The following is a 12,960-nucleotide window of genomic DNA, read 5'->3' on the forward strand; positions in this document are numbered from 1 at the left end:
AGTGACTGTAGGATAAAGACACCTGTGTCTGGAAGGAATAAGTATTCCTGGCTTCCATTACACCATGAAGACACCACAAGCAACTCAGAGAAAGGGTTACTGAAAAGTAAAAGTCAGAGGATGGATAAAAAAAAACTTTTCCAAGGCACTGAACATCCCTCAGAGCTCAGTTACATCCATTGTCAAGAAATGGAAGGAATATGGCACATGTGTAGATCTGCCTAGATCAGGCTGTGAAAGAATGAGACTACTGAGAGAGGCCACCAATACACCTCTGACTACTCTGAAGGAGTTACAAGCTTCAGAAGCTGATGTGGGAGAGACTCTGTGTATAACTGTTGCCTGGGTTGTTTACTAGCCAAAAGTCTTATGGCAAAGAGGAAGCCCAGTGGTGGCAGCATCATGCTGTGAGGTTGCTTCTCAGCAGCCAGCCCTGGAAGGTTTGCAAAAGTAGAGGGTAAAATAAATGCAGCCAAATAAAGGAGAGTCCTGGATGCCAATCATATTCAGTCTGCAAGAGAACTACAGCTTTGTGGAAGATTTATTTTCCAGCAAGACAATGACCCGAAGCATGAAGCGAAAGCTACACAGAAATGGTTTAAAGACAACAAGGTGAATGTTATAGAGTGTCCAAGACAAAGCCCAGAATTCAATCCAGTAGAGAATTGTAGCTGGACTTGAAAAAGGATGTTCATACCTGATCCCTGTGCAACCTGACAGAGCTTGAGCAGTTTTGCAAAAACCAAAGGAGTAAAATTGCAGTGTCCAGATGTGCAAGCCTGATTGAGACCTATCCACACAGACTCAGTGCTGTGATTGCAGCCAAAGGTAACTCTACTAAATACTGTCTTGAGGGGGATGAATATTCATGCAGCCAGTTATTTTACGTTATTTTTTTTTTTAATTTGGCATGTCTTTACAGAGCTCTCTTTTCATTTTGACATTAACAAGATGTTTGTGTTGTGTTGTTTTGTGGGGTTTTTTTGTGTCAAAAAAATAAAATTATATTGACTGTGATTGTTTCATAAAATCAATCAAAGTGTAAAACATTCAACATTATTTACAACACTCGTTTTAATGCACTCAGTATTTTAATAGATTCAAAATACATGGACGAAACTGCTGACATACCCTATATGCACAGTGGAGAATAACAAAAAAAAGCCCAAAAATATATCTCTACAAGAAGGCCCTTCATGTCAGCGCATTTTAATATCTGCGCGTCTGCTCCTCATCCTCATTGCTCTGGTTTAAGAACAATAATCAGCAACATCTGTAATGCATGAGCAGATTTCTGTCATTAATACAACTGAGAATTGAAAAGTCTACTTATTAGAACACATTTGGTTTAAATCTAAAACCCATAGAATTCAGTGTTTGAAGCACTGAGCGTCCTAAGAGTCTTCAGTATCAGCAGCTTTGGTTGCTACCTTCAGGACATTGGTTAAAATCAGTTCAGCTGCTGTAACACCGTCCTGCTCAACAATATCACTTCCCTAACCAATCAAAACCAAGAAGTGGTAGGTAATCTGCAATCAACTGTGCCAACAATATTGGCAGAGGAGAAATAAACCAGACTCACCATTAGAGAGCTAAAAGTCCAGGTCTAGAGCTGCTGCTGATGCCAGGGCACAACACCCTTTACATGTGTATGCCTCCACACAAGTCGTCCATGGCAGGAGGCATGTTGGTTTTAGGTTGCCCATTGTTACAGCCATTTATCTAGATCATTGTTGCCATTATCTCAATTGCTCAAATGTCAAGTCTGTCTCAGAGGTGGAACAAGTTAGGTATTTTAGGTCAAAGGTCAAGGTCATTTGGTCTTACTTGTAGACATGATATCATGAGGAGACTCTGAATGGATTTTCTTCAAACTTTTCTCAAATGTCAAGTCTGCCTCAAGTATGAACTGATTGGATTATAGAGGTAAAAAGGGAAGGGTCAAAGTCATTGGGCCTTATGGTCATTCTACAGTATATGAATGCGCTATTTTTAGAACATTTGTAGAGAGACTTTGCAAATGTCTAAAGGATCAGCTGAATCAATTTTCTTGTACATGATCAAGGCCACCTTCATTTTTTTTCATGCAGTCTTTCAAATATGCATTAAGGGACTTTTTGCAAGATTTAGCAGAATCTTTTCCTCAGACTTGAGGGTGCCCTGGTCAGATTTTGGAGGTCAAAGGTTGACCTTACATACAGTGAGGTTGCTGTGACCTTGTATGAGCTGTATGTAAGCCTGTACTTCCTTTCTGCAAGTCAGCAAATACAATGAATTTCAGCCTGTTTGTTTTGTACAAACAGGATGTACAAAATGACTTAAATCAAACCATCAAATAGTAAATACAAACATCTTTTGGTAAGTGCAACCTATGACAACCTGTTTTCTTAGAGTTGTAACAATGCAAACATTAAAATTGATGTCAATTTTTGTCAGTATTGAACTCTTTTTTGTGTGTGGGTCTTAGTGTGGCTCAGCTTTTAAAGGGAATAAAGGTTGTGAACCACTGCTCTAGACTAACATAAACAGACAAAAACACAGTCTAATATAAAAGGACAAAAGAACATCAGCATTAGTCAGGATGGTTGCAGTAGCATACAATGGCCTGTTCTAGATTTTATATTTACAAAGTGAAACTACCTTTAAATAAAGCAAACATTAGCACATAGAGCTATATCAAATAGACCTTACAATCACTACCAAGGGAAGCAGGACTGCTATAAGCGTTTGAAACCAGGCAACTGTAAGTACCAGCTAGAGGAGATGTAAATTGAGGTTATGAGCCCAGCAGAGCAACAAAAGCAATTAACTGGCACAATACCTTATTCCTCTGACATAATGAACCGTTTGTCTTTTTGCATGTCACGCAAGGATCCTCTCAAATGAATCCATAACCTTAAGTTTGTCAGACATCGTATTAAGTCTACAATATTCAGAAGGAAGAGAGATGAAAACCCTATAAATTGAAAATAAATCTGTATTAACGTCTGCTGTATGACAGGTCGCTGTGTTATGAACCCAAGTTCAAGTGATCATAATGAGATTCCTCAGGAGGGTGGCTGAGCTCAGCCTTAGAGATAGGGTGAGGAGCTTGGACATCCAGAAGGATCTCTAAGTAAAGCCACCTTCGTGTTGAAAGGAGCCAGTTGAGGGGGTTCAGGCATCTGATCAGGATGCCTCCTAGTTGCCCCCCTGTGGAGGTCTTCCAGGAGGACCCAGAACTCGCTGGAGGGCTTATATATCCCTTCAGGAGGAGTTGGAAAATGTTGTTGGGGAGAGAGGTGTCTGGGTTGACTTGATTAGCCTGCTGCCACCACGACCTGACCAGATAAGTGGATTTCTTGCTCAGATCTCTGTTATGATACTTTAAATGATCCATAGTCCACTGAAGCTGATAGATTTGGCAAACTTCCCTCACGATAATAAAAAACAGCATTTAACTGGCTGTTAACTTTGAAGGTAGTGACATCAGCTAACAACAGACTGTACTGAGATGAACTGATCTGGGGTTTTATATCGTTGTAGCGTTAGGGGGGCGGGGTTATTCCCCACTGTGGGCTGATGCCACCAGCAGCCCACATATTTGTCCCGCCCAAATTTAACCCAGCCAGGAAAGAGGTGAAAAACTTTCTAATGATCTAAATCCAAAATTCAGTCACATGAAGATGTCGGTGTTTTCACATCTTTACGGCAACCATATTCCAACATGTCTAGAGTCTTAAGACACAAATTTTGGATTTAATTTTACAGGTTCTTTAAAGCTGCTACACCCCATTCTAAATTATTATGCAAATGATATTTTTCTCTGACTTTCCTTAATAGTCGATGCTAATGACAGTCAGTATAGTTTTGAAGTTATGCCCATAGCAGCCAATGACACAGAGGAGTTCTCTGCAGCATGAGATGGTGCATTGTCATGCATGATGATAATTTTGCTACGGAAGGCACAGTTCTTCTTTTTGTACCATGGAAGAAAGTGGTCAGTCCGAAACTCTATTTACTTTGCTGAGGTCATTTTCACACCTTCAGGGACCCTAAAGGGGCCTACCAGCTCTCTCCCCATGATTCTGGCCCAAAACATGACTCCGCCCCCTCCTTGCTGACGTCGCAGCCTTGTTGGGACATGGTGGCCATCCACCAACCATCCACTATTCCTCCATCTGGACCATCCAGGGTTGCACGGCAATATTCAGTAAACATGGCTGTTTGAAAATGAGTCTTCATGTATTTCTAGGCCCTCTGCAACTGTTTCTGCTTGTGAGCATTGGTTAGGGGTGGCCACCAGCCGCTTTAAATACCTGTTTGCTGCTTTGTAATGGTATTTTAGCAGCTGCTCTCTTAATCTGATGAATTTGTCTGGCAGAAACTTTCTTCATGATGCCTTTATTTGACGAACCTGTCTGTGCTCTGAATCAGCCACAGATTTCTTCACAGTACAATGATCACACCTAAGTTTTCATGAAATATCTAATGTTTTCATACTTTGTCCAAGGCATTTTAATCAAAACCTAATTCAAAGTGTATGTCAGTAATTGATTTGGGCAGTATCTAGTTTTTCTACCATTAAACTTTGCCAGGATTTTTCCATCGTATACAGTATTACAGCTATTTGGACCTCAGGCCACCAAAGGAAACCCCTCTAAAACCAAAGTGATCTTTGCACATATACACATACATCATCTCACATACATATACCTAACATATTTTGTGACTTGTGGCCGGTGGTGGGCCTCTTTTTCCTGTTTTGTCAGGCCCCACAGTTCACTGCTAAGCTCCATGATGGTGGATGCTTGGTGGACGCTGTCAAACCTATCACTCACTTTGAATCTTTGAGGTTTAAAATGTAAATACAAGTCTTTTTCTTCAGCAGGGTGTTTGTCATTTTAAGTGAGGCCTGCCTAGAAGCAGTAAAGTAACATTAAACAGAAGCAGAATATAGAATTAATGGGTCTGTTTTATGGTGTTAGCTATATACTGATTATACTTCAGTCTGTTTTGAATTCAATTCCTCACAGAAGCCACACAAAAGACACATGTTAGACAAAAGAAGAAGCTTTTTAACACTGAAGGAGGCTCTCACAGAACCTTAATCCTCTGAACAAAGAGGAACAGCATATAAATGATTAAGACCGACTTCTCTGGCTACTGGCACATCATGCATTCCCATGATTCCTTGGCCCAGACACATTGGCCACACTTTAGGACAGAGAGTCTTCATGTTCTGACAGAACCAGCCTGGAGCTGTAATAACAGCAAAGGGCGTCTGCAATGAACATCTTCAAAAACAAGAGATGGGAGTAAACATGGTTCAGTTCACCATGAAGAGAGACATCCGCTATACTGCCCCCCCCCCCCCCCCGGGATAAGACAGGACTGTACCGGAGTGTAATTGTGTTAGAAATCAGTCACATAACAGTGGCTGCCATAGTGGGAGGTGGATAGGTGGTCAACAGAAGCCCACGGCAGCAGAGATGTTCCTCACTGGGGGATCTGATGAGAAGATTAGGAGAGACTAACAAAGGAAAACATTAGAAAAACTTCATTAAACCCGTAAGACAGGTCAACCGGCCGACAGGAAACTTTAGAAAGGGGCCTCAGTTTGAACAACTCGCTACAAGGCCTGTAGGAAATGAAAGGGAGCACGGTCCCAACGATGAACTCAGAGCGAACACCATAAAGATAACTGGGCACTGGGCTCACTATCAGCGCATGGATCAGGGGAGCTTCCTGACACACCGGGACACTTGGCAATTATGTGCCTTTGCAATGGAAACTGTAATAAGCAATTAGCATTGTTATGGCTCACTGATGTAAAGAAGTGCAGCACAAGTATGTAACAGAGGAGGCTAGAAGCTGTAATAAAGAAGACAAGAGTATGCAGGAAGCTCAAAGGCAGCTCAGTCAGGTCAAGATGGGATTTTAAATTAACCTCCTAAGACCCTCAATGCACATATAAGGACATTATATCATGGCTGTCCTAAAACATAGAAATAATTTTATTATTAGAATTATGAGACAGTTGTCCAGAATGTCCATTAAAGTTCAAGGAATTTGCATGTAATGTTGGGAGCATTTGCTGTTAGGATATTTTGGGAATATAAGTATATGTTTGGGGAAATTTTCAGGAATTTTTTATTTTTTTTTTTTTTTTTTTTTTTTTTTTGAGAATTTTGGTGAATTTTCTAAAGAATTTTGGGGAAAATTTGTTTGAACTTTTCAGGAGTTTACATAGAATTTTGAAAGGATGTTTAGGCTGTTTGACAAAATTTCATGAAAGGCATTTGGAAAATATTTGTTAAAACTATTTGATATTTTAATGGGGAACACTAAAGCTATATTTAAGTACTTTCAGGAGAAATTTTAGGAAATCTGTGTGGATTTTGGAAATGAAAATTTTCAAGAAATTCCTGTCCAAAGAGATGACTGATGTTTGAATAAATCAGGAGGTAAAAAGATAATCTGACAGTGTTGGCTGTAGTTTGATTAAATCTGACTTTACTGATCTTTTTTGGGCCTTATCTAAGGTTTGATTTTCCACCAGTGCACCATTTTTTCAAGATTATTTATTGGTCTTTTTGCCTTTATTCAGCTGAAGAGAGGCAGAGACAGGTAACATGTGGAGAGAGAGTGGAGGAAGACGCGCACCAAGAAGTGCTGAGTCCAGGAGCCGATCCCTGGACCAGAGTATCAAGGATATGGATGCCTGCTCTATGCTCTGAGCTTATTTGAGAGGCTTTTGCCGCTGCATTTGGATAGGACAGCTGAGACAGGAAACATGGAGAGTGGTGCCTACCCCTACCACTGAGCTAAACCAGCGCTCTAGATTTTACTTTAAGTAATTCTCCAAGGGGGGATATTTCTAAAAGCCATCCAAAGCGGCCCTCCTGGTAGGAACTTCAGAAAAAAGTAGAAAGCACTAACTTATTCAAAGATAATCATAACCAGCCTCTCACATTTTAATATTCCACTTTACATTTGAAGAACTAAACCAGAGTAAATGAAGCCAGGTGGTTATCTGAGCAAACTCTTTCATATAAACAGTATGAATCAGTCCACCATTACAGCAGGCTGTGCAAAGGAACACAAACAACATTCCTCCGTGTTGATCAATGCATTCCTGTCAAATTAAACAGAGACTCCTTACTTAAAAGCCAGTTTAGAAATGTATTAAAGAATTCCAGTTTACATACTGCTAACATCACAGTAAGAGATGCTCCATGTGAAAGAATGCTGGGCATTCATTCTGAGTCATTCACTGCGCTCTAGTATGGGGTGTCACTTCGTGTGTAGTTCTGCATTATCTTTAAAGTGTTCACGCAGAAGTCAGTGGACGTGTTCCCATAGAAGTGTGAACTCTGTGTTTTGAGGGATTTCATGAAACCAAAACAGCTTTCTAAACACGTGGCTCACACTCTGAGTGTGAAGTGCAGTGGTGATGTGGAAGGTGTGTACTCCATGGGGAAGAGCAGGACTGCACACTGTAAAAAATGAATTCACTGTCAGCGTGAGCCTCAAGTAAAACATACAGAGAAAATATTATTTCTTTCTTGTATTATTTTTATGCTCAGTGGTGAATGGGATTAAGCTTTGTTATGCTTTTCCAGCCCTCTGATCACTCAGAGTGTTTTAATACCACAGGTCACACTTACACATTTAACACTGATGGTACCGGCTGTTGTGTAAAGTGTCTACCGGTATTCATACACATTCAAATACACCGTGATGCCACCAGTGGGGCACTGGGAGCAACTTCAACATACAGTATGACTGCAGGAGCTCAGGATTCATTGGGATTCCAGCTAAGGTATTACCAACTGTTAACCCACATCAGCTGCAAATGAATATTATAATCAATATTATTTATGTTGATATCATATCTATAGTTTCTTATTTTTTAAGAAGTAGTCAGTAAAACATTTTATGGTTTCAATAAATTCCTCTGAAAACTCAAACTAGGAACATGATTATATACACAAGGGATGTCAAACATGAAAATCTTAATCATGATTATCCCTGATTTTTTTTAAATTAATCTCTTTTTTTCACATTTTTAATACTCTGTTTTGCATTCAACAGTTTTTTTTTCATTGTGGATTTTTGTCCTGTATTAAACTAAGTGTGACTGACACATTTTTTGGATACAGCCTTGCTTTTATTTTGAAAGAAAATATTGAGTAAAGAATTGACAGAAAAAAGGAATTTGTTATGGACTGGCTTTGCCCCTGAAAATCCCAGTGGATGGGCCCTCTATTTCACCCATTTATTCTACTTTTTTCTGCCTGTAGCATATTTTTGCATCTTATAACCATTTTTTCCCACTTTTTAACCACTTTTCACAGTTTTTTGCCCATTTGTTGCCTTTCCTAGCCCATTTCCTGCAGCTTCCACCCTTTTCTGTCTGATATTACCCATGTTTAGCCCATTTTTGCCACTCTAACCACTTTCACCATTTTTCTCCACATTTGTTTCCCACTTTTAACCCATTCTGCCATTTTTGCCTTATTTTTTCTGCAAATATTTCATTATCTTTACTGCAGTTATTTCAGTTCCTTCTTTTTTATTAACCCTGACTTTTTGTGCAGATCATAGCTAAGCTATGAAGACTGGCATACTTTCCACATGGTTAAGTCAATGATCCCATCCACAGTGGTAACATTAGAAAACTAGAAAAGCACTCAGAGAGCGCAGACCTCTGCCATTAGCCCAATAGTGCAGAATACTTTTAAAAATTCCTGGATCCAGATGGTGATCCAGATCACTCCCAAAATCAAATCACTTTTTCCTTATGACATTTCTGACATTTCCTGAAAATTTCATCAAAATCTGTCCACAATTTTTTGAGTTATGTTGCTTACAACAAACTAACAAACACTCCTGATCACATAACCTCCTTGGCGGAGGGAACAATATATTGAATTTACTCTGTTTGCATATATAAATATGGTTATCACAGATTAACTTTATAATAGACCATGATTTTGCTGACCTCAATGGGCCCTAGAAAGCTCTCCCCTTATCCCCCCTTATGGGTGGCCTTGGTAATGCATTGAAATGGAAAATAACAGAACAGTGAAAAGGCAAATATTTGATAACACAGGGTGCAGATGACTTTGACTTGTCCACTGAGCTATCTGTGAGGTTTTTTAAAGTGAAATGAGGCTTTAAGGAGCAGTGGTGGGCTTACTTACATTACTGTTGCAGCAGGGAGAAGTTGCAGTGGCTAAACCAAAGTGAATGCACTTATTAATTAACTTAATTAACTGTGATTAACGCTGACAACCCTAGTAAATATTGATATAATAAATATAAAATGTTCATTGATTATGTCATTGCTTCCTGGCAAAAGTTTTGTCCGACTAAAAAAAACTTTGACGTGTGAACTTTTTGCAGTGTATTCTCTTTACGCACACGCTGAATGAAATCTGACTCGGGTTTAAAAAGCCTTTGACAGCAGGCACATGTCAGAGAGCAGTGTGTTCCTCTCTATGAGCATCAGGTAGCTCCTTATACGGATCTGGGAGGCACTTCGCAGCCCCTCTGGCTCTGTATCTGCTAGGGCGCACAGAGGGGCAGTGCCATGCACACTCCTGACTATGCGTTGCTCATGAGCGGAGGGAACCAGTCCCTGGGCTTTAGTCCCACCAGTGACCTGACAATGGGGACGCCTGGAAACGACACCATCCACCCGAACGGATCCGACCCTTTTGCGCGGAACGAGGAGGTGGCCCAAATCGAGATCCTGGTCCTGAGTATCACCTTTGTGGTTGCTGTGATTGGGAACGTGAGCGTTCTGTTGGCAATGTACAACACGAAGAAGAAAATGTCGCGGATGCACCTCTTCATCAAACACCTGAGCCTGGCTGACCTGGTGGTCGCCTTCTTCCAGGTGCTGCCGCAGCTCTGCTGGGAGATCACCTACCGCTTCTACGGTCCGGACTTTCTCTGCAGGATCGTCAAACACCTGCAGGTGATGGGGATGTTTGCGTCCACCTACATGATGGTGATGATGACCCTGGACCGGTACATCGCCATCTGCCACCCTTTGAAAACCCTCCAGCAGCCCACCCAGCGCTCCTACATCATGATCATCTCCACGTGGATGTGCAGCCTGGTGCTCAGCACTCCGCAGTTCTTCATCTTCTCCCTGAGCGAGATCAAGAACGGCTCGGAGGTCTACGACTGCTGGGCGCACTTCATCGAGCCGTGGGGCGCAAGAGCGTACATCACCTGGATCACTGTGGGCATCTTCCTCGTGCCTGTTTTTATTCTCATGATGTGTTACGGCTTCATCTGCCACAGCATATGGAAAAATATCAAATACAAGAAAAGGAAAACGGCGGGTGGTGCTGCGGCTAAAAACGGGCTGATTGGGAAGAATTCAGTCAGCAGCGTTACAACGATCTCCAGAGCCAAACTGAGGACTGTCAAAATGACTTTTGTGATAGTTTTGGCGTATATTGTTTGCTGGGCGCCGTTTTTCACAGTTCAGATGTGGTCAGTGTGGGATGAAAACTTCCAGTGGGCTGGTGAGTGCCAGAATGTCTTAATAATGACAGAAATTTATTATATTGCTACAGATTTATTAGGAATGTGGCATGCAGTCCAAAAATAATTTATGAGAGCAGAGAGGAGGCTCTTAATAAACAGGAGACTCACTTTACGCAACCATTCCAATTGCGCGCAGCAAATACGCACGGATTAATTTGGCACAAAGACCCAACATGCGTAATAGCGCATGAGGGGTCAGACTGCAGGTTCTCCACATAAATTTGTACAGATCTTTTGTTTAATTTGCTTTAAATAACAAAAGGTGCGTAGCTATATGAGTCTTTAAAACATTAAAATCTTTTCCTTTTTAGATCTTTAGTCTTCCAACATTATAAACCTCAGAAAAAGACAGTGTAACTAGGTGATAGAGTTGCCTCTTGTGTCTTTTTTCCAGCTTTGCCAGCAGTCAGTGATATGATGAAAATAACACTTGATGTAAAGTGGCTTAAATAAATCAGATTACCAGTAAACTTACTTTTTGAACTCTTGAGTTTGGCAGATTTTCCCCTCTTTTAACAGCCTAAATAGATTTCAGGTTTCAACACCAGATTAATTGCATCAGGCAGGCATTTGTGCACAGTTTAGCCTGCACCAGATGTTTTGCAGAGCCATTATCCTTTTCCTCTTTCCTCTCTCTGTTCTCCAGATTCTGAGAACACAGCAGTGACTCTGTCTGCGCTGCTTGCCAGTCTCAACAGCTGCTGCAACCCGTGGATATACATGATCTTCAGCGGTCACCTCCTCCAGGATTTTGTGCACTGCTTCTCCTGCTGCCTCAGGATGAACCCCGACTACAAGAAGGAGGATTCGGATAGCAGCATCCGCAGGACCACTCTGCTGACTAAGATGGCCAATCGGAGTCCAACGGGGAGCACGGGGAACTGGAAAGAGCTGGACAATTCTCCCAAGTTGTCCATTCAGGCGGACTGACATTTGACCCAGCAGCTCTGTTTATAGGAGAGGGGAATAAGCATGTCTAGTGGAGGCGTGAAGGTTAACATGCAGGTTTAACTCAGCTTCTGAAGTGCCAAAAAAAGTCAGCAAATCTATCAGTGTGCATGGAAAATGGAGCAAGAGGGAAGAATTATGGTGTAGACTGAATATTTGCAGCACAATCAGAACACATGGACACCTTTTATGAGTCTTTTTGTTGAAATGTACATGCAAATTTTACATATCCTCAGCAAAAATGTTTAAAAAAGGCTTAAAAAAAGGACATGATATTGCAATGTTTACTTTTTTATATTGTTTGTGTTGTCTCTTTTAGTTCAAATACTTGAAAATCCAACAGCCTTAAGCAGTCGGAACACATTTTCTTACAGTCCGTATGTGATTCTTTTCAATGTTTTCATAAAAATCTCCTTTCCAGGAATACACATGCTTTTCACAGCAGTTTCTCCTCCCTGCAGTGCCACTAAACACCTTTCCCATAAAAGTGTCAACAAGGACAAAAAAAGAAAAGCAGAAATGAGGAGATGTGTTGTGAAAGAACTCCAGACGTGTCATCGAGGCAGCACCTCATCCATTGAGTTTAGCTGCTCCTTTCTGCCCTTGTGGTTATTAGGACCAGACTTTCTCATCAGCCTAAGATTGTGTTAAGTGTTTAGGCTCCATATGTTGACTTGGACCACCTCCTTTCTGTCTTTTCATGCTGCAGCAGGCGGTCCTTTTTGTGCCGCCTTCTTTCCCTTGACGAGTGCGCAGCATTCACCCTACACACAAACACAGAGAGGCAGATAATAGCCGAGCTCGGCAAAGTGAGATTAACCACAGCTGGCAGACTCTACCTACGGACTCCGCGGGCCCTCCCTCCTCCACATGGCTTTCACAAAATTGTTGGGCAGAAACTCAAACATTCCACTCATGCTACGTCAACACACTTCCTCTTTGCCCCCCCGACATCCTGCACTGCTGCAGGGGGTCTGCTGTGGTTTGTTTTGCACTCTAGACAAAACATTTTCTTCTCATCATTGTGCACGTACCACAGAACTGGTTCCCAGACCACCTTAACAACCCACCCAGCACATTGTTTGTTGTATCAAAACATTTGAATGTGACTCTTTTGTATATTTGTACATTAAAGGCACTTAAATATGTGTACATAGGAGTAATATATGTAAATCTGTACAATATTTGTCTGTACTTTCCTGTGCACAGAGAAAATAATCTAAATATCTATGAACTGTATGTTGAAATATACATGTTGATGCACTGTATGCTACCCTGGCTCTGTGTTCTGTTTTCACAGCCACAGCTCATTTCTCTGTTTGGGCTTCATTCAGCTGCTACATGACCGTAGAAAAAGCCGCTGTTATTGTTGCTTAAGATTGATTGAGCAATTTAAGCCTCAAAGTGAATCTTCAGCCAATCTAAGCACTCACAATCGCCCAAGATCAAGGATTACACAACAGT

At 41.2% G+C, this 12,960-nt stretch overlaps 1 protein-coding gene across 1 annotated transcript; it reads left to right on the plus strand.

Annotated features, from left to right (window-relative positions):
- Window positions 1–9,479: 9,479 nt before the first annotated feature.
- Window positions 9,480–12,751, plus strand: avpr1aa (arginine vasopressin receptor 1Aa). Its single transcript, XM_041796563.1, has 2 exons — window positions 9,480–10,526; window positions 11,195–12,751. The coding sequence occupies exons 1-2, from the start codon at window positions 9,578–9,580 to the stop codon at window positions 11,476–11,478; spliced, it is 1,233 nt and encodes a 410-aa protein (XP_041652497.1). The 5' UTR covers window positions 9,480–9,577; the 3' UTR covers window positions 11,479–12,751.
- Window positions 12,752–12,960: the final 209 nt, after the last annotated feature.

Source organism: Cheilinus undulatus, linkage group 9, assembly GCF_018320785.1.
Source record: "Cheilinus undulatus linkage group 9, ASM1832078v1, whole genome shotgun sequence".
Classification (NCBI taxonomy): Eukaryota; Metazoa; Chordata; class Actinopteri; order Labriformes; family Labridae; genus Cheilinus; species Cheilinus undulatus.

What these genes read in the sequence shown, in the direction of transcription:
- avpr1aa (XM_041796563.1), top strand. Translation starts at nt 9,578, where the DNA reads ATGCACACTCCTGACTATGCGTTGCTCATGAGCGGAGGGAACCAGTCC. An exon ending in TGAAAACTTCCAGTGGGCTG is followed by an intron (nt 10,527 to 11,194) that starts GTGAGTGCCAGA and finishes TCTGTTCTCCAG; the next exon opens with ATTCTGAGAACACAGCAGTG.